General features: G+C 48.0%; 1 protein-coding gene across 8 annotated transcripts in view; it reads right to left on the reverse strand.

The window, feature by feature from the left end:
• Positions 1-20,909, reverse strand: part of COL13A1 (collagen type XIII alpha 1 chain) — a 103,554-nt gene that overhangs the window by 74,937 nt on the left and 7,708 nt on the right. For 7 of the 8 annotated variants that reach the window (XM_017746419.1, XM_017746416.1, XM_017746422.1 and 4 more), the window contains exons 2-3: positions 14,833-15,147; positions 7,353-7,422 (exon numbers count right to left, since the gene is read on the reverse strand). In XM_017746419.1, the coding sequence (XP_017601908.1) occupies positions 7,353-7,422; positions 14,833-15,147 (385 nt within the window). Of the gene's footprint in view, positions 1-7,352; positions 7,423-14,832; positions 15,148-15,334; positions 15,803-20,909 lie in introns of those variants that run through there. The other variant, XM_017746418.1, reaches the window with a different exon arrangement.

The raw sequence follows: 20,909 nt of genomic DNA on the forward strand, positions 1-20,909 counted from the left end.
CCGGGGGCCCCGGCCGTGCGCCAGCAGCTGACGCAAACCAGCCTGGCCATGTGCACACAGCCCAGGCCTGGGAAAAATCCTCCACCCCGGTAGCACGCTTGTGCTGAATCAAAGCCGTCACCGTACAGTAGCAGAGCAATGTGCTCTTCGGGTTTCCTCAGCCAGCTGGGATGTTTTTGCCTTGCTTTGTCAAGGCGCTGATTTATGCCCATATGTACCATATACATTGTAAGCACAGGCACGCAATGGTGTAAACACTTCTACCAAACATCTGTACACAAACCCGTCAAATATGCAGAAGCTCCCCGCTGCAGCCCTCAACATGCACCCCCAGCTGCCCCACAGGCAACCTGTCGGGGCCTAGTCTGCATGTGGGGTGCCATGTGCCACTGGATTTGTTATTCCAACATGGACAGTAAAGGTCACATCAGGACTGCTGCCTGATAAAAATCAGCACAGCCACAATGCTCTTCTCCTGCCTCAGTCTGTGCTTTGGCTGGAGCACTTCACAGCGGGTATCTGCTCCAAAATCTCTTTCCCATGCATTTAATCCTCAATGTCTTTCTCTGCACTATACTAAGGAATAGGTTAGTTTATTCCTGGTTGTGCATGGGGAATGGCTGTATCAAACAACCAAGGTTTATCCAGGGCTGGGATATAACATTTGGACCATAATATACAAGCACCATTAAAGTTAATGCTTGGGTCACCAGGACTCATGCACACCTGAATATAAATGTTCACCTGTTTGCACCTTTGGGCAGAGTTCAGCCTCCAGAGAAAAAGTCCCGTAGCAATTCCATGTCTTTGGAGGAAATTCTTCCTACCTTCCAGACAGTTTAAAATAAAAAAGCCAAGAGTAAAATGTTTAAAATAAGAAGGCATATAAAAGACAAAGTGGGGAGCCCTGAGGTATACAGGAGGAAGGCCTGAGCATCACAAAGGAGAATCATACGAACAAGCAGATGGGTGTAAATAAACAGGCCACCCTCCTTCAGAGCACTTGCATCCATCACTGTACCAGAGTGCCTTCCTTTTTCAGTGCTTTGGCTGTTTCTAAGCATATTTTGGATAAAGAGGGAAAGGCCGAGGCATTTGCCATCCTAACTCTGTTGGATGGTAGCACCACAGGGATGCTCTAAGCCCTCCAACCATTTTGCAGTGCAGGCCATGCTCACAACTGTATTAATGGCTTATGCAAGCCCTCTTAATCTGCACAGAGGCAACAACAGCAGGTTAATTAAAATCAATTAAATACTCCTTAAATACTCCCTAGAAGACTAAGCCAGATGAGTTGATGCTTAGAGGTATAGGAAACATCCTTTCTCCCTCTTCCTGTCCCTCAGCCATGCATGTGGCAATGTACAGGTGACAAAACCCAAGGTTGAGGTGACTCCTCAAGCTGCTCCAGGCAGTTAAGAGTATAGCTGCCTACATGTTCAGAGAAAGAGAGTTAAGTGACCAAACAAACTATTTGTTTGGTTTTTTTCCTGAATTGTTCATCCCCATTTATTCATAACTGCTCACAGAATCCATGGAATTCATTGTGTGGTTTGCATCTTCAAAACAAATGAAACAACAGTATGTCTAAACCAAACAAACCCCAACCCAAAATACAGCCAGCAGCCCAGGGCGCATGAGCAACTTTCCAGGCTGAAGTGTGTATATACTCTGGAGGGCCCAAAAATGTGGATGGGGGAATATATTTAAATTTCAGGGAATAACAGAATTCCCAGGAAGATGTCTTACAAAGCAGGGGAAAAAAAGGAGGGTAGTATTTAAGCAATGATTATGCTGCAATTTTTCTTCCAGATGTGCTATGGGGATGGCGTGCCAGAGAATCCCATTTTCTGACACGGCAACGTGCTGCTGTGGCTGCAGTGGTGCCGGACGCCCATCCACAGCAGCCCAGGCACTGCTCCCTCCAGATCCCAGCTCTCTGGCCAGCCTGGCCATGAGGGCTTAGCCTTCCAAGGGAAAACACAATTCAGAGAGCTCAAAACTTTTGGCAAGGAGCAGCTGCTTGAGACAGAAGTCCTCTTTTCCAATATTTTTGCTAGTGCTTGTCAAAAAGCTGTGTTGAGCCACTTTCAAAGTGGAAAACACCTTTTGCACAGTCAGCATAGAAAGCCACGCTGACTTAATGTCCTCAAAAGAGGTGAAATACAAAACCATAGCATTTCAACCAGTTCAATGCAAGCGGCCAAGGGTGTTCCATTGCACCCTCCCACCTCATCCTCCTCATGGCTCTGAGCCAGGGCCACTGACACGGCTTGTGACTGCTGGTGTTTAAATAGCTGGAGTTGACCTTTCCGCACCCTCACCCCACACCAGGGATCCCAAACACCTCCTTCACCCCTCGGGGCTCACCAGTGTGTTCATGTTTTTAATCTCATGGGAGCCCCTGAGCAGCATTAAGACACTGGCACAGGTTGCCCAGAGAAGCTGGGGCTGCCCCATCCCTGGAAGTGTTCAAGGTCAGGTTGGACAGGGCTTGGAGCAATCTGGGACAGTGGAAGATGTCCCTGTCTATGGCAGGGGCATGGAACTAGATAACCTTTTAAGGTCCCTTCCAACCCAAACCAATCTATGATTCTATGATGTGTCCAAGAAGCCCCAGCAAGCTGATAAAGGATCACGTTTAACACGACAGCAAGAAAATATAAAAGCCATGAAAACAACCTGGCAAGAGATAGAGCACCCCAGCTGGGATGTGGGGAGAAGGCAGGACTTGGGCACTGTCCCTCCTTTTGGCTCATCTCCACATAGATGTTTGGGGAGAAGACACAAATCCCAAGTTAGAAACGGATGCATCCTCTTGGATACAACAACCTGCCTGTCTGCTGCAGGGCCAAGGCTCAGCCCACACTGCCCAGGAGTCTCCCCTTGCTCCAGCCATCCCCATCAACCCCTCATCTGCTAAGCCAGGTCCTGCCTTTCCCAGCATATTTTCCTTCCTCTGCAACTGTCTGTGGGGATGGGCACAGGTCAGTGTGTGGGAAATCCTGCCACTTCCCATCAGCTGGCCCCACTGGCTCTGGGTGACACATTCTGGGTGGGAGCCAACGCCCCACTGCAGCCCTACACTGCCTCCTCCAGCAGCAGCGAGTATGCCGAGGGGTCTGGACAGGTGTAGCCAAGGGGGAAAGCAGAATGTCTGGACCGAGTTGTGTGCACCATGTGGCACACATCCCCTGGGCGCAACTGGGGCCACTGCTGCTCCTTGGCTCCCGCAGGCCTCCCTGCAAGAAGGTGAACAGCAGCAACAATTTTGAGTTGCAGTATCTCCTGCTGGTATTTTTGTAAAGTCAAACGCAGCTGAAGGGTGGCCAAGCAGCTTTCTTTGTGCCCCATGGTGGGGCAGATAGGAAACGTGGGTGAAATTTTGTATGAGAAGAAATGCCATGGGGACATTCCTTTGCAAAGCCTCAAAGACATTCCGGAGAAAACCCAAGTTCCTGGCCACTGCCAAAATCATTGCAGCTGCACCACACCACCCTCCAAGCCCCTGTAACAGCAGAAGGTAGACCGGTTTGTGGCAGGGCTGTGCAACTTTCCTCTGACTGCCAGTACCACTCCCTGGGAGCTGCCCCCCCTGCACCCCAGGTCCCTCCCCTGCCCCCAAGTGCTGCCACAGCGAGGGATGCAAAAGTCATTCAGCATCCCTCTGAGCTGCTTCCCTGCTAGCACAGCTGACCGCCTCCAGCACTGCAGACTCCCAACCTGACCAAGGAGAAACCAGACCAAAACAAGCATTGTGGAGGCAGAGGGAAAGCAGCCAGCCTTTTTTTTTTTTAAAGGGATATTGAAGACCAGAGCAGAGAGCCAGCAGAGTGAAAAACAACCACGTGGGGACTGTGAAAATCAGAGCTGAGGAGAGGAAGATGGGAAAGGTCTAATAAAGAGAGTCACAATATACAAAATACACAAGCGCCCACCTCCGCCAGGAAAGGTGTGGGAAGGGATTGTGGTGTAATCCCTGGCTGTTTGAGGCTCCCCAGGCAGACACAGTCTGGATCTGCAACTGGATCAAGATTAGACCAGGAAAGCTTAGCATTTTTTGCCCTGTCAACCTGAAACACAATGCTTTTCTCTTGCAGCGTTTTTCTACTACGTGGAGGAAATCAAGGGAGGTCAGCTGGCTGTAAGAGGATCCTCCAGCTTCAGGTAGCTCCTGACCACATCCACACACCATATGGAAAAGCATCTGCTCAGTCCCAGAAAAATTCCCCAAGTCACATCCACACATGCAACAACCTCAGACCAAAACCTGTGCTGAGCTCCCTGCCCACACTTGGCCCCATCTCAGCACAGGGGCTGGGGCTGGAGAATAGCTGGGTACAGTCATTGCTGCCATTGAGTTTTCCCCAACCTCTTCCCCAGGTCTCTTCTCCAAACTGCACAAAGTTGTCCCAGATGCATGTAGCAGTAAATGGGGATGGAAGGAATGACAGAGGTTACCTATTGAAGGGAACAAAGTCATTGATAACCCAGATAGGTTATGTTAAACTTGAGGGCTGTGTTGTCCCCATCAAGACACTGCTGGAGAAGCCCACTGTGACCTCTAAGCTCAAAAAACACAATGCCAAGGAGCAACATCTCACAGGTAGTCACACCCAGCCCAAGTGATCTGAAGTAGCCGCTTCCCAGTCAAAGGAAACTTATATTTCCTTATCGTCTGCTATAAATACAGCTATGCTGTCTTCCTGACCATGTTATTCCTAGAATCCTTATCACACGCTCTCAGATAGTCACAGCACAGCCACATACTTCACAATCTTCTTTTTCTCCTATCCCCAGCCTTTCCAAACCATTTATGTTCACAACTCCATCTGTTCTGAAGCTCTTCTATGGCAGTGGGTGACACTGCCCTGGACCTCCACATCCGCACTGAACAGGTCAGCAAGTGAACTTGTCTTCCTTTTCCCATTCTCTGCCATGCAGGGACCTGACTCACAGAGATGAAGTCAAACGTCACTTCTGATAAACATTTATTTTGCTGAGGAGCATGATGTGTTTATAGGCAGTGAAGTGGGCCAGTGAGAAGCAACAGGCATGCGCCACATCTTGCAACATCTTGACGCTTCTGAATACCTTGGTCTCCCGCAAAAGTCATGTTGTCTGGTCCTTGGGGCATTGTAAACACATGGGAAAAAATGCATAGAGGAAAAGGATTCCCAAGGTCTTGAGCTGGAAGAGAGATCATGTTGAACCATGGTCAGGTGGCCAGAGTTGCATCAGCCTGGAGACCAAAGGGAAATACCCTGGAGCAAAGGGTCTAAGACAAGACAACAGCTGGCTGAAGGTACCTTTGTTTCTGTACTGCTCCAAGCGAATCAAAACCTCACCTGCCACAACATCAGCTTTAGACTGGTATGGTTTCATTTCCCTCAATGGATTAGTAGACAGAGTGGGGGAGAATTTTATATATAGTTTCTGTATCCATAGAATATTTGATGAAGACAAGCAAGTTTGACAGTTTGTAAAAAGGAAACCTCAACCCTTATGAGACAATTATGAGACATTTATTGTTATTGTCCTCCTAAATCAAAGCTGTTATTCAGCAGTACTGTAAGCTTAATTGAGTGAATAGGCACCTAAGAGTTATGAGAAACTCATCACAAACTGCTGCCAAAGCTTCCCAAGGGATGTGGGTATCTGTAACCAAGTATTATGATCTCAATGCTGAAATAACTGGGCGATTCATCTATCACACAAATGTTGGTGTAGGACGTGACATTGAGATGGCCTCAAAAATGAGTGAATCTCTTTTTTCCTCTGCTCTGCATTCAAGTTCTAAGTTTCCTTCTTCAAGTTGGCTCAGAAACACCAGGAGGACATTCACTCCTGTGGTTTTATGGCATTTATATGTCAAGTTCACTCAAGAAGTTAAAAATGGAGGAGGGCTGTGATTTGTGTTTCCATTGAAGAGAAAATGTTGATATTTAAAATCAGTTGAACTCAGTTTTTATCTGTTCTTTTGAGAAATTATACTTAGAAAACATTTCACTTGTACCATCTTTTAAATTTAAACCAAAATTGCTCCTGTTGTTTCTTTCTGAGACTAAAAAGAAAGTCCAACAGTCCTGATCTGGACTAGTCAAATCAGGCTTTTTCCAATGTTCTACAGTTCTGGATCCTGGATTTTAGTTCTTTTCCACCACAAACCTGTACAGCTTTAACTCTTGCTTTTACAAGCTGCTACGTGGCAAATCCATTTTAGTCTGGCAAGAGACTGTACCTCCTATGTCTGTACAGGCCTAAATACAATGATTTTGAGACCTTACCTACAGCAAAGACAACCCCTTTGTAATTTCATCCATCATTATCCCAACTGTTGACCATGTTTAAATACCCTTTGTTAAACACATCACCAGATAACTGTCAAACATCTCACACTGGACAGCAGAGAGAACCAAAGGAGAAACCACTGAAAATGGAAATGCTACTTTCATGCGCTCATCCAGACATAAGTTTCCCTGACACCTTCTTTGCAAAATGAGTTTCAGTCACCCAGTTTGAATATACAAATTCATATTCTCCCAAAACTTCAGCTTTGGATGTGAGTTGTAGCTGGCACTTCTATATTTTTTTCTAGTCAAATGCATCAAAAGACAATGAGGAAGGCTGAATGATTCATACTCGTGGAATGAAATGCCATTCACAAGTGTTTTTTCCATAGCAATTTGTCACTTATTGTATTGAAACCACTTCAGAAGATGTGTCTCAAAGAGCCTTTTGACACTAACATGATTAAAACCATAATGCAATTATGCAATCCTGTAATATTTCTGTATGTTATATGAGTGGGACCTCAAGTGACCACTTCATTCAAGCCCCTCATAAATGGCTGCTTCTAGCAGAAGGCTGTTATTCTGCAAGATGCCTCGGATAGTTGTAGAACACCAAGGAATTCAAGTCTTCTCACCCTAGAGGCATTTTGGCTCATCAAGATTCAGCTTTGGTGCTGGATCTCGCCTACATGTCTCAACCCTTCCAAAATCAGCCAAGAAAAATGCACTTCCGAAGAGCTTCTCTGCCCACTTCAAAACTGGTATCTAGAATCAGTGGGAACACTGGCGCCCTCTAGACCAATCCTTCTCTTTTTACTGGCTACCTAGAGATCTACCTGGATGTCTATCACTCTTCCTCTTGTTCCTGTCACATGTTGACATCTACATACATACCAGACTTGTTGCACACATCTCTGTATCAATTTCCTATACCTCAAGCACACTGTTATGCAAGTACACAGAACTCTGCATTCACACAGGGACCATATTAAAAACCTCCTTCAATGAGATGCAGACAAAAAAGATCCTTCCAAAGCGCCAGCTGCCCCAGATCCCTACCTGCCGGGCAGTTGCATCGCTGGTGTGTGTCTCGAACTTCTCGATGTCTTGGCAAGTGGAACTTTAATTTCTGCCAAGAGAAGAAAAACAGAAAAAGGATTAATTTATACCATTGAAACCAAAGCCTCAAATTCTTGAAAAAGTGGAACTGGGAGGGGATGCTGCCCAAGTAGAGATGGGCGAGACAGGGCAGAACAGTTTGGGAACGAAGAACTGCAATAAAGTTCATAGCCTTTAACTAGAAATGCAGGGTTTGATTGAAAGCAGGCTGAGAGAATTTCATAATGGCCTCCAAATGTGGTCCTCCTGACAGGCATTACAAAACCAAGAGCCAGCAGTGGCAAATAAACTGGTGACTGTGTCCTCGTGACAAAGCCGCATTTCTCAGAAGACCCACTCAGCAGACAGAAAATAAGGATCTGAAGCAGGTCCTCTTCCACCCTGCAGCAGACTCCTTATGTTCTTGCAGACACCTGGATGGACAGAAGGGTCCCACTGCAAGATTGTGGCTGAAGATGAACTGAAAACAGCAACAACATCCCCTGAAATCTTCAGATGCTGTGACACTTAATTTTTCCCCAAGGGCAGAACACAACAAAACCTATCAAGAGCTTCCACAAGGTGGAATTTTGTCAGAATGTTCATTTTGTATGAATTGGATTTCTAATGGTGCCAGCATGTCAGTCTCCTGCTCTCTGGGCCCATCTGTGTATTTCTTGAAGGGCAAATAAAGTCCACCTGAGGCCACTGCATCTTCCCTCGCTGAAAACATCAATAAAATTAACTCATGTCCTGAGCAAAATGTACTTCAGGGGTAGCATCCTCACCACCCCTCATAGACTCTATGAAACAACTGTAATTTAGTGAAGAAAATGCAAATCAACCCAAATAAGTTATTCATTAATGCCTGCGAACCACACTTGGTTAATGATTTGAGAAGGCTGAGCTGCTGGGGTTCCTGAGCTACGGAGTCACTCCCTCTTCTGTCCTAACCTCCAAGCCCAACTTCCCATCCCAGTTACGCCTTCCTATATTTTGAACTACTTCACAAGTGGGCCAACATTTTAAAAGAAATAGCCTTATGTAGGGCACAACAGAGGACCATGCCCAAGATCATATAGAAATTGCTTTATTTTCACAAGTAATTGAGCATCTTCCTGAAAGAAGGCATCCGTTTTGGGAAAAATTATTTTAGAGAGGATAAAAGTAAATCAACTTGTTTCCATCTGGGATGAAGGAAGGCAGAATTGGCTGGAACGCTTCCATTTTTTCACTTTGAAAGGACTTCCTCATTGCAAGTCAAAAGAGTAACGGTTGTTGTGACTGACTAGAAATTTAATATTTTCAGAACTTTATTTTGCATGGTAGACTGAAATGTTCTGATAGCAAGTTGATTTGGTATCAGGATGAGGAGAGGGTTTTAGGCAAGGAAAATTGCCAGTTCCCATAGAGTGTTTCATCAGTGTTTACCTTCTCAGTTAAAAGCAGAGATATGTGAATCTCTGCATTTGGACACATTCCCATCTAGCTGCCACCCCCAGATGGCACAGCTCTGCTCTGCAGCACTGCCTGGCTTCTAACTGTGCTAGTGGTCAGACACAGGCACAAGTAGGACAGCCGACCCTTTATTTGGATATTCACACTGGTATGTGGATATACACAGCCCCATTCCCATGTACACATGTGCCAACCAAAATGTCTCAACACAAGACTGCCACATTTGGGTGGAGTTCCCATGTTTGGGAATGAGGCTCAGATGAGGAAGGGGTGATGGTTTGCAAAGGCAGGAGCAGAAAGTCATTTCCTAGCAAACAAGGGTCCAAAGACCCTGGCTGCAACAGGGGCCTTTATAGGACACAAATCTGCAAGGAAACAGGGAACAGATCCCCGCCCCACCAAGTGACCAAGAGGCACAGGAGGGGCTAAGGGGGAATGGCCGAGTTAGGGTGTGCTGCAAGAAGCCTTGGCTGGGTGGCTGTGCAGGCATATAAAGTGAGGAGCAGCATAACTGGACAGGGAAGTGATGACCCAGCAGGACTTCAGCATGACCAGGAACGGAACAGGACCGATAACGTTTCCCTGAGGCTTTATCTGCAGGGTCAAGGTAGTGGAAAGACCTAGGACAACTGAAATAGCCTTCTCAAGGATGAGGGCCCCTCAGGAGGGAGGTGCGGGTGCTGCTGGGCAGGCTGGGAGCACAGCCCTGTGCACCACGACCATGCAGCCATCGGACACTTACCAGCATTTGCACATTCTCCCCCATCCCTTGTGCCTCCCTCAAGCCCAAGAGCTCTGCACATCCTTGGAGAGTGCAAAGGGCAATGGTGCCATGGCATTGCATCCCTTTAGTGGGAGGCAAAATATACTAGGGATTTAGGAGCGCCTGGTGTTCAGTTTCCTGCACAGTCTATTAAACAAACACTGCTACAAAAAAGAATCCTTTGCTTTTGGAGACCTCAGCTCAACTTTGGGTGGAAACGGTGAAACAAAAACCCCCAGCCTTTTCTGCTTCTCTCATTACCACTGTGCAAAATATTGCCTGGTCCAACACAAGAAGTTGGCTTTGCTTGGGAGAGCCAACCAAATGTACTTCCCTCTAAAAATGTTTCCAAGAGAAAACTTTTATTCCCAGGCAACAGAAAACCATTCCATTTTAGGACAAGGTTGGCTTCTGTAAGCAAATTTTAAAAGAAGGTAGGCTCTGGGAATCTAGTGCTTGCAATCGCCTTCCTGGGATCTGGGGTTTGCTTTGTCACCTTCAGTATTACCTGGAGCATGTAACATCAAGAGCAGCAACAGGCTACCTCTTGCCTTCCAGAAAGGCTGAAAACACTTCCTATAGAGGGGACTGCTTTGTCAGCAGAGCCGGCTTGCTCTCATCTGTCACATTATCCAGTGACATAAAAGCCGCATCTTCCCTCTAAACCACGGAAAGTGGCTGAAAAAAGCCGTTGCCAGCACTGGAGCCACAGCTGACCACCTCCGCCTGCACCTCTGTGTATTTAGGGAGCCATTGCTGAGTGCCAGGAAAGGGAAAATCCCCTGTCTCCAAGAGGGTCGTGCTGAAACACGTGCTGGGAATGGACAGTAAAGTCATCACAGGCTTTTCCCATGGGTTTTGTTAACTCACCGCAAGCGTGACAGGACAGGGCTGACATGGGTGGACTGAGCAGCAACAGCAAGACCACTTCTGACATTAAAAGACCGTGGCTGTGGTCTCCTAAACCTTGCAAGTGTCTATTTTGGATGGGCACTTGAGATTAGGTGAGAAGGAGGGCATTTCTTCAAAGGGGGCAGATTAATAGCTCTTTAGCATTCCCAGTTGTTTGCAGTCACCGGGGGAGGTGAAATCATTTCCCACCACTATCTCCAACAGCTAAGAGAAACACATCTTAAATAGATAATCTATTACAAGCATCAGGAGGGTTTCAAGGGTGGGTGGTTAACTCTTACTGTTTTACCTCCAATTTCCCTGTTTTTTCTTAAAGGCCCAGCTCCTGGGATCATGGGACCATGTGGCACAGAGCAAAAGCAAGCAGCAGTCCTCCCAGATGGAACGAAAAGCTTGGAAATAACACCACCTAGGTACAGGGACTGCAAGCAGCTGAAGGGAAATGGGACTTAGCTACCAGTGAAGTTGAAAGGAAAAAATTATCTGATTGTGGGGCAAAACCCACTAAGCTAAAGATGTAGGCAGGGGATGCTTAGAGCAAGCCTGCAGACCCTAGGAAACAATTGTGCAGTGTGCTTTGAGACATGAAATAATAGGAAGGGGGGAAAAAAGCTTCAAGTCAGGAGGGAAAGGGAGTTTTGTGGTGTCCCTCCTTTGCTTGCATAAGTAAGGAAAGAGTTCCAGGGAAATAAGACTATTGGGAAAGCAGTGAGGATCAATGCTCCCTCCCCATTCACAGGCACATTCCAGAATCCCTTCAGATTCACTAGAGCCACAACAAATACGTTCAACACAAACCCCTGAGAAGGCTGAGGGGCAGTTGATCTTCCCCCAGGGTGCACAGGATTACCTGTTGCTGCATCACACATACACATTTCTATCTCTACAAGCTCACAAATTCTGGGATTTTTTTTCCTTGCAGCAGCACTGAATCCATCCTGTTCTCCACCCTGATGAGTTTTTGGCAAATGAAACAGCACCAAATGTTACCCAGCATGGGAAAGGACCTTGTTTTCTTCTTTGGAAAGCTTTGACTCTCTTGCAAATGCCAGTAGTGAGTTTATTTGTGCTCCTTGTATGATTTTATGATGCCTCATAAATGCAGAGGAATTCGAATTCCTACATGGAGTTAAAGTTCTCCCTGTACTACCTGTTTCTGGCCCATTCTGCACAGATGTTTTTACAAGCAAACCTAGTCAGTTTGAGTCTGGTAGAAAATTCCCCTGTGGTACTCACCTACACCAGGCAGAGGTTTACACAGTAGCGAGTGAAGCACTGGTCAGGTTGCTTCTAGGAAAGCATCTGCTGCTCTCTCCTTGCTCCTGAGCCAAGATGGTAACACTGCCACAGCCAGCCACGGGTGCTTGAAAACCACGCTCCGAGATCAAGAAAACATCCCCACCAGCTGCCTTGAAATTAACGTCTTAAGCAAATCAACCCAGCTCCTCTCCCTGCCACTTTGCTTTATTTTTTGCATGTCTCGAAGAAAGGCCTCTAAAAGGACTTTGGCAATTTGCACTTCTCAGTGCAATCTGTATGGTATCCCTCGCAGACCCTTGGAAACACCCAGGCCATGCCTGGGCACAGTCATGGCCCAGACTGGAAGGCATTACACACTCCAGCTCAGAGCAGTACAGGTTTTGAGCATTACCTATCAGCCCTCACAGACTTCACTTCTTCATGTCCCTCCAGCTGATTTTCACAGCCACCAGAGCTAGAAATGTGCTCCTGTGCTGTGACTCCCCTCCCCTCCCACCTCCCTACCCACCCCTAACCAGCTTCTTCTAAAGCTGGGGTTCCTTTAAAGCTTTGCTGTTTTATTTTGTGATGGATAACACTGAGCTGGCAGCTGTGAAACCCATTAAGGTTGAAACACCAGGAAACTGTGAGGATGTGACAATGAGAGGCAGTGAGGGTCTGAGCAGGGGGAGATGAATATCCCACTTTCACGTCCATCACAGCAAGCCCACCTGCAGGCCCTCTCCCCCAGTCATGGTCAGCACAACTTATTTTGCTTTCTTTATTTTTTTTTCCTCCCACCCTCTCCCTGTTCCCTTTATCTTCCCTGCTTTTCCCCATCCTTGCCCCTCACCAGTCAGTCCAGGGCCCCACTTCAGATCTAATGAAAAGGAAGACCAGAAGGATTTTTCTTTCCTAATCAAAAGCCTCATATGGCACCCCACTATCTGTCCACCAGCAGCCCCCTGCCCCGGACCTCGAGCTGCTTGGTCCACGCCAGTGCCTCTGGCTGAGTGTGGAGGTCTGAGGTTTAGATGCTTAGCAGAAGCGGGCAGCATAGTTGGCAAGGGTCTCCTCCCCGAGGGACAGAGCCCTCCTCTCCCATGGGCATCAGACCTTCACAAGTATAAAGACACAGGAGATGTGGGCCAGGCATCCCTACTCCTCCACAGTCTCCAGCACTTTTCTCCAAGCTCTTTTTGAAGCTGCGGACCAGGATGGAGCTGGTAACCCTGGTGGTACTCAGGAGCAAGTGCTGGCCCCTCAAGCAGTCGTTCCTGTCCTACAGCTGCTCCCCACACTGGCTACAATGGGGACTGTGGCCACCCCAAGGAGCACTGGAGGGGGCTGCTCAGAAAACAGGGGTGCTGCTGAGCACATGGGCATCATGAGACCCCCATTTCCTCGCTAAGCCGAGCTATAAAAAGGTGTAAAGGTGCTGCTGCCAGCAGAGCCAGCAGGATACGAGGCCATCCGGCCCCAGGCACCACTCCCAGGAGGCATCCTGTGGCACTTCTCAAATCTCGGTAGAGATAAACTTCGACTTCCCAGCAGACTCATGCCAGCAGCAACAGAGGGATTGCTGCACGTTAGGCCCTGCCTAGTGGCAGGGAAGGAGTCCCTGCATGAGAGTGCAACCACAGGGCACAGATCCAATCACTTGCAATGCTTCTGCCCTCCCAAACCCCTTTTTAAAGTGGGTTTGCCCCATGGACCCTGTCTTTCCCTTATTCCTCATCCAAAGAGGCAACTCAAAACCATCTCCTTCAGCTCCTGCAGTGTTTGCTAACTCAAGGTTCATGGCTTTTGGCTGCATACCCCAGCAGATCCAGGGACTGCTCTCACGAGACCCATAAACAGAAGCTGAGCCTGTCAGCTGTAGGTTTAAACTCCTCACCACAGACTTTCACTGCTCCTAGAAAGCAGGAGGGGGTCCAGGTCACTCCAGGTGCCAGGCAACACTGCCCAAGGCAGGTCCCAGTACTCACCACTCTGATCATCCCATTTCTCGCCTCATTTGGCAATAGCAGCACATGAGGGATTTTTTTCAGATACAAACAGTTTTTGGGCTAGCCCTAGGGATCTCTCCAGCATGACTCAAGCCAAAGCTAGAGTAAACAGAGAAAAGGAGAGGTGGGTGGAAATGGTTGCAGCCCTGAATCTCACCCCCAAGCCTCTCCTAGAGCTGTGGGAACAGGTCAGTGAGGACCTGTCTGGAGAGTTCAGAGACATGAGCCACCATCTGCTCCCGGACACATGTCAACACCACTTCAAAGCCCAACAAGGCAAGGAATATTCATTGCAGCCAGAGCAGAGGAACCCAGACAGCCTGCAGCAGCATCAACACAGCAAAGTAAAAGGTGTCAGCAACAATAATCTGCACTTTTGGGCACTCTTTAATCTGCGGAAGCCAGTAGCAGCACTCCCCCATTCTCAGAAGAGAGCCCACAGGGTCCAGTGGAGTTTGGATGGGATTCAAGTGAGTAAAACACAGCCATATGCTCTGCACTGATGCTCTGGCAGTACCAGAAACCATCCTGGCAATGCCAGTGTGTCTCATTTTCCTGAGGCAGGAGCTGTAGGAGGGGTCAGGACTGGTACAGCAGCAATGCCAACCCATCACAACACCAGTGTGTTGGCAATTACCTCCTCCCATAGCCATGCCAGCTGCAACATGCCTTGCCTGTCCCTCTCCTGGGGCTCAAACCCACGTTGAGTCCCCAGGTTTAACCTCTAGCTCTAATTCTAACTCCTTCAGTATGCAAGACTCCTGAACAGAAGGGCTGGAGGTTTTTGCCTCCCTGCCAGGACCAGGGATGAGGCTTTCCTCTTTGCAAAGTGCAGGTTTCACCTACAGCGTGGGCTGAGAAGACAGAAGTAAATACCAAGCAAGTTTGAGAGGTGGGAGGGACCTGAAGGAACAGGGAATTCAGCCTAGCTGCAGCATCACTTGTGCAGAGATATATTTTTAAGGAAGGGAAAAATAATGGATAACGTGACTAGGCAAGCATGCATATGCCTAAAATCTATAATACTGCAAACTATACGTGCAAATGAAAGAACACCGACCTCATTGAGCAGTTGGTCAACTCTTCCCAAAATAGCTGTCTCCATTTGGTCTGCTGAGAGCCAGGCAGGGAGCTGTGTGGGTCTGTCCACTTCCAAGTGGGACACCCGGGACTGTAGATCGGAGGTCCGAAAGTACAGCAGGAGGCTCAGCACCAGAGAAAGGAGGGAGACGCCGGGCAGCCCCGAGCCCAGCAGGAGAGGGAGGCGGCAGCATCTCTCCCCATCGCCGGTCCGGGGGGGAGCCACACACCCCCTGTCAAAAGCTGCTTCGTCGACGCCTTTCCAGTTCTTCTCCTCCAACATTCCCTCCCTGTCCTGAGAAACAATAAATAAATAAATAGAATAAATAAAGCTTCACTCCTACTCCAAGAAGCACAATCCAGAAGGCATAGAAAAAGAACGTCCAAGGGGATCCCAGTGCCAGCAAATCACAAGTGACAGCAATAATGACAAAAGTGGATGGGGGGGGTGTCTTTAAAAAACAAAAACAAACCACACACACAAAAGGGGTGCAGAAAAAAAGGATCCAACTGCAGCAAAGAGTGCGAGAGGGAAAAAAATAATCTGATCAAGATTTTTTTTTTTTCCTCCTGTATTTCAGTCTTTTGGTTCGCTGATAGGTTTTTGATTCTTTCTAAGCTGTCAATTTCAGTTCCTTCGCAGACTGGCCAGGAGCTCGCACATGAAAGTCCCCATTAGAGAGAGGTAATTCTCAGCTGCTCCGGCGACGTTGTGCTCTGGCTGATCGTGGCTCCCCTGTAACATGACACACTCCCTCCGAACTACGGGGCTGGGATGAGCGAGCTGCGCGGCTTCCCAAAGTAACCTCCTCTGCTCGCCCTCTCTCTCCACCTCTCCCTTGCTGCATGATTTATTTATTTATGCAAAGCGCCGGGGTGGGATCGGGCAGTGGGACGCCCCTGTCCCGCTCGGTCCCCAAACCACCTCTCCGCCGCCAGCCCTTCCCTTTGAAGTGACTCTCGCCGAGGTTATTTATACCTCCAGGCAGCCGAGAGCACTTTATGGGGTGGTACAAATGGGCTGTCGCGTCCCCCACGCAGATTCTGGGGCAGCCCTCAGGCACCAGCAGTGGGGTATTTGGACCCCAATATTTTGAGGAGAGCAGTCAGGCAGGGCAAGAAGTAGATGGAAACATCTGGAAACAAGAGCTGGCAGCTGAGGGCTCTGCAGGCAGAGGGCAGCAGGGAGAAGCACCCCAGGCGGGCAAGCTGCAGTGCAAGAGGGGAACATTTGGGGCTTGATTTGGGAGTACAGCCTGCCCAGGGTGTTCAGAGGAACTAATCTGCTGAGGCCCTCTACTGAAGCAGAACTTCCCATCATATCCGTGTCCCACCAGGCACAGGGCACCAGACAGACAACCCCCTTGGGCAGGGAGCAGTCTCCCCAAAACGTGCCGTAGGGCAGCTCCAAGCCATGCGTCTGGGAAACAAAGCCTCCTTCTGTTCTTCAGGAGCAAGGCAGGGCCACCTCTCCCAGTTTTTCTGAGCATAACATACAATATTTTATCCTCCAGGGTGACATGTAGGCTCTGCTGAGCTCCTGCCTGTCTGTCTGTCCGTTCTTTCATCGTCTCCTTGAGCACACTCAGCAGTGAAGCAGCACAGGGCTCACCATGGTGCATAGTCATTAAAAGCCAGGCAGCAAATTGGTCTCTTAAAATCTGGCTCCCTTGTGGCTCTTTCGCTGTCATTTACACGTTTTAAATGAAGATTTTGCGTGCAGTCTGTGCTGGAAATTAACTGGCAGAGAAAACGCATATTCATCTCTGGCCTGGTCTCTGTTTCAGAGGGCTGGAAGAAATAGACCTTCTGGGAGCAGGTTAACACGAGCACGAGCTGTTTCCCCTCCACCAGACAAACCCTCGGAGGGCCCGGTAGCACACAGCCCCAATTCTTTGAATGGCCTCTTGCCTTTCACAGCCACTCACTTCCCAAAATGGGGTTTTAGTGTCTGCAAGGCAGGAAATCCTTTCTTTATTTCTTTTAGTGGGTTTCTTGTCATCTCACTGCTCAAATTTGCATTGCTGTTCTGGCACGCACGGAAAACACCTCTCTGATGGCTGCAGCCTTTCAACAGTTTTTCATATGAGCAGGGCAGAGATGTGTAACCCACAGACCCAGCACAGAAAGGGTGTCTATTCATTTAAGAGGTGTAGCTACCCGGTCTCCTACCCCCTGCCCAGTCTCTCCCTGTGTTAGCAGCCTATTTCTTTACAAAAGGAACGTAAGTCTTTGAGGCTGTGGCTCTGCCAGAGGTAAACCACAGTCCATGGGAGTTACCCAAGATACCACCTGCAATCACAGCAAATAAGTGGACAGCAAGAAATGAAAGGGAGATGCTTAGAGGCTGATGACACAGTGTTTGAGAAACAGAGATCTACTCGGGAAAATACCAGTTAGCAACTGGTGCTGAGTGTCCTAGAGAGTGCTGCAGCACACTACCTAAAGACTGGGGTTGAACTACTGATGACTGCAGCTACCTGTCTGCATTACACAAAGTTTCACATAAGGCTGTCTCTCTTTCCCCCCTTTATACCAACCTAAGCACTGAAATCACAAAAACACACCCTCTAAGCTAAAAATGGAAATCTGCTGGGTGTCTACATCTCATTTCTCCACACTGGCTGGGGAGAGCTCTCTGCTCTTTTGCACTGATTTTTGATACAGATCCTGCTGTCCAGACATGAGCATCACCTGAATGACTCTATAAGTGCCTTTTCCTGCTTCCCCGCCAGCCCCTCTCCAGCTGATCAGCTCATTTAGAGGGTATGTCATAGTCACTGCAGGCTAGGGAGCTGCACTCAGATGGGTTTCATGCAGAAGCCTTAGCTGCAGATGTGCTGGAGGGTAATTTTTCTGTTCATGAGGCATTAAGGAGCCCTATCATCCCATGCCAATAGAGATGGACTAATTTAGCCACAAACCTGAGCCAACTGTGCATGTCGAGTCTGCAACACTGCTCAACAAAAAAGCTGCCTCCAGACAGAGGCCTGGCACGTGGAATCATCTCAGCACTCCTTGAGCTGAGCCCAGACTTCAGCTCTCTCAACAGCCTCAGAGGAGGTGAGCGCTGGCCTGAAACCAGTCCTCCTTCAAGTTTGCGACTCTCAAAGTTGGTCGAGTAGAAACAAATACTCACTTGCAATCAGGAGTGATTTCACTGACAGGTGACTCTTAGAACACCCTCCATACACTGCGCTTGAGTCCGTATCCCTCTTTCCTCAGGAAGGTTGGTGAAATTCCTTACAAGGACAATAACCACACACTTCTGCTGCTTCTAACAGGTCCTCCAGGGACATTAAGGACCTCAGCACAAACATCCAATGAACTGGAGCAAATAGAACTCATATATAACCTCCCAAAGCAGCTGAAACTCCTCTGGACAATGAAAAAGTTTCACATCTAGCACATGGCACTAGGTCAGTTGATTAGTTACAAGCAGGTGTGGCAAGACTCCAGCTTGGTCAGTCTCCAGGTGGCACTGGCACTCCGTCCTTCTCAGGGACATTTGTACATGGGCAAAGCACCTCATAGAGTTTGCCTGGTGCTGCTCTGCGACAGACACACAGTGCTCACAAAGGAGTGCAATACGTGGGGGTTCCTCACAGGACACAATGTGGTCTCATTGCAATAGACCATAAACCCCCCCTGTGACCCGAGGTAGGTACTGTGGGCATGAACCACTCCATGCCACAGGCCAGAAATGGATAGAGCTGGGCATGGATGAGGTTCTTGCTTCTATGAGCACAGTTCAAGCCAGCGAGGTATCTGCAACAGGTCTTCCACCTGAAAAGGGACAGATAACAGCAGCAAGGCTTTCTTCACCTTCCTTCACTTTAAACACAACCTTCCATTAAAAAAATAATGTGTCCTTCCTGTCACTAACTGGAAATTGAAGCCAACTGCCTGGAGATGGCCATGTGCTCGATCCCACCAATAATCCTCCCCTTTCCAGACCATTTACTAGCGAGAAACACTCCACCCCAGCTCTCTTTTTCTTTCTGTTCTCCTCCTTTCCCTTTCCCCCTCCCCCCCCAGGGAAACACGGGGATCTTGGTGTGCTCGAACGAGCCATTAACTAGCAGCCAACATCTCCAGCTATTGTAAATATATTAACCCAAGGCCTTTCGCTGCATTTATTAGACTCAAGAACAACATCTGGAAACAGATGTTTTCTGAGCGGAGAAGAGAGGAGGAAGAAGGGTAACAAAACAAAGGGGGGAAAATTCTTGCAAGTGGAAGTATATGGTCTGCAGACCATCCCTTTGCAAAATGCTGCTCATATGGAGCACTGCAAGGGGCTGAGGCAAGCACAGCCACATCCCTCCAAGGCAAGGCAGTGAGAGTAGAATGTCTTAGGGGGGGAACAGCAATGGGGGAATAGAAAAACTCACATCAGCTTTCAGAGTCCTTGTGACAAAAGGTCAGAACACTCACACAAATGGGATACTGGGGCAGAGAGATTTGGGGTTTTGTTTTCTTTCCTGGTCATGGACCTTCCCATGTCCTCAGCTGCTCTATATCACAGAGGCTGCCAGGCTTGTAGTGGGACAATGTCACCTCCACAACAGTTTGGCAGCAACTACCACTGGCCCCACAGAGTAGGCAAGGTCTGGGGTTCCCACAGTATCCTGTCTGCTCCAAGCAGCTGGTTCTCAAACAGCAAGCAGAGTGGAAACCTCCCATGCCAGGGACTCTGAAGGACCAAGGGGTCCTGCTCTGATGTGGATTCTTGATGTCATGACTTAAATTTAGACAATATTTAGAAAATTACACAGTGTTAACTAGGGAACAAAAAGCAAGCATGCACATGCATACTTAAAAATATAACCCATGGCATTACCGTGAAACTCCATTCTCAACTAGATAAACTTTGCCTTAGGTATAAGAGATGCCTAACCTAGAAGAGATGTCTGACACCAAAGCTTCCCTGCATTTCTTTCACGGTACATGCAGTTTTACACATACAAATACCCTTGCTTTTTATTAAAATAAAACTAAAGCCAACAAACAACTCCAAAAACTAAAACAGAAAAAAAAACCCCAAAACCCACAACAAGTATTTTGTCATCTTTAACCTCAGGTTCACAACAGGTATCTCCACCTTTGTCTCTCTGAGATGCAGTTACACATACTTTGCAAGTAAGGTCAGGAATATTGAGTATTACCTACCTAATTTGGTATTTGTTTATAGGAAGTGTTAAGTAGCCTATGGAGCAGAACAATTCCCGCCTGAGGAGCTGCTCTAACTCATTGTGGAGTTATAGAATAAAGACACATTTGGTCCTTTGGGAGAAGGGTTATGAAAATACATGGAAAAAATGTACTGTCCATGCATAGTAATATCATGGCTGTTTTCAATCAATTGGTCTCCTACAAAACAAAGGGGCTCACTGCACAATATGAACTCCTAGCACTGGTAGCAGCAAGGGAAGTAAGAAAGAAGCAAAGTTAGCAGTATCTGGTTAGGGCTTTATATTTTCATAACCCTAAAATGCCTGAGCTCATTGTTGCCTCCCTCCCATCAAAGCCAAACTCGCTTCGTGCAGCTGCAGTGGTGGGAACCTCTCCCCAGAGCTGTGTGAGAACAATCAGAGCTGAGCTGTGTCCAGGGTGGGAGCCTGGCCACCAGCAGCTCCTGCAGAGGTTGGGTCAGAGCTTCCAAGGGAGGGTGGAGCAAACACAGGTTTTGCACAGTTTGGGGCCACTCCTTCTCCCACACACCCTGCAGAGGGAAGGCTCTGCCAGAGGAGAGTGCAAGACAGCAAGTGGTGGACACACATTTAAGCTGCCCACGCTTGTCCTTTTGTTTTCAACTAACCTCTCACCTTTTGTTCAGATGACGAGGGAAATGGCTCTGAGCAAACCAGGCTCTGCACCCTTCTTCATGGAGGAACTTTCATCTCACAGCAGAAGAACTTCATGGACAAGAGGCATTTCACAGGAAGAAGTTTTACTTCTTTTCAGCAGTTATTTGGAGGTTTTTTGTTGCTGGGCTTTTTCTTCCTTGTTTGGAGCTGATTTTTAGTTTTCAGTGCCATTGGAGTCTGCAGAGAT

This window comes from Corvus brachyrhynchos, unplaced genomic scaffold (genome assembly GCF_000691975.1).
Source record: "Corvus brachyrhynchos isolate BGI_N302 unplaced genomic scaffold, ASM69197v1 scaffold279, whole genome shotgun sequence".
NCBI lineage: Eukaryota > Metazoa > Chordata > Aves > Passeriformes > Corvidae > Corvus > Corvus brachyrhynchos.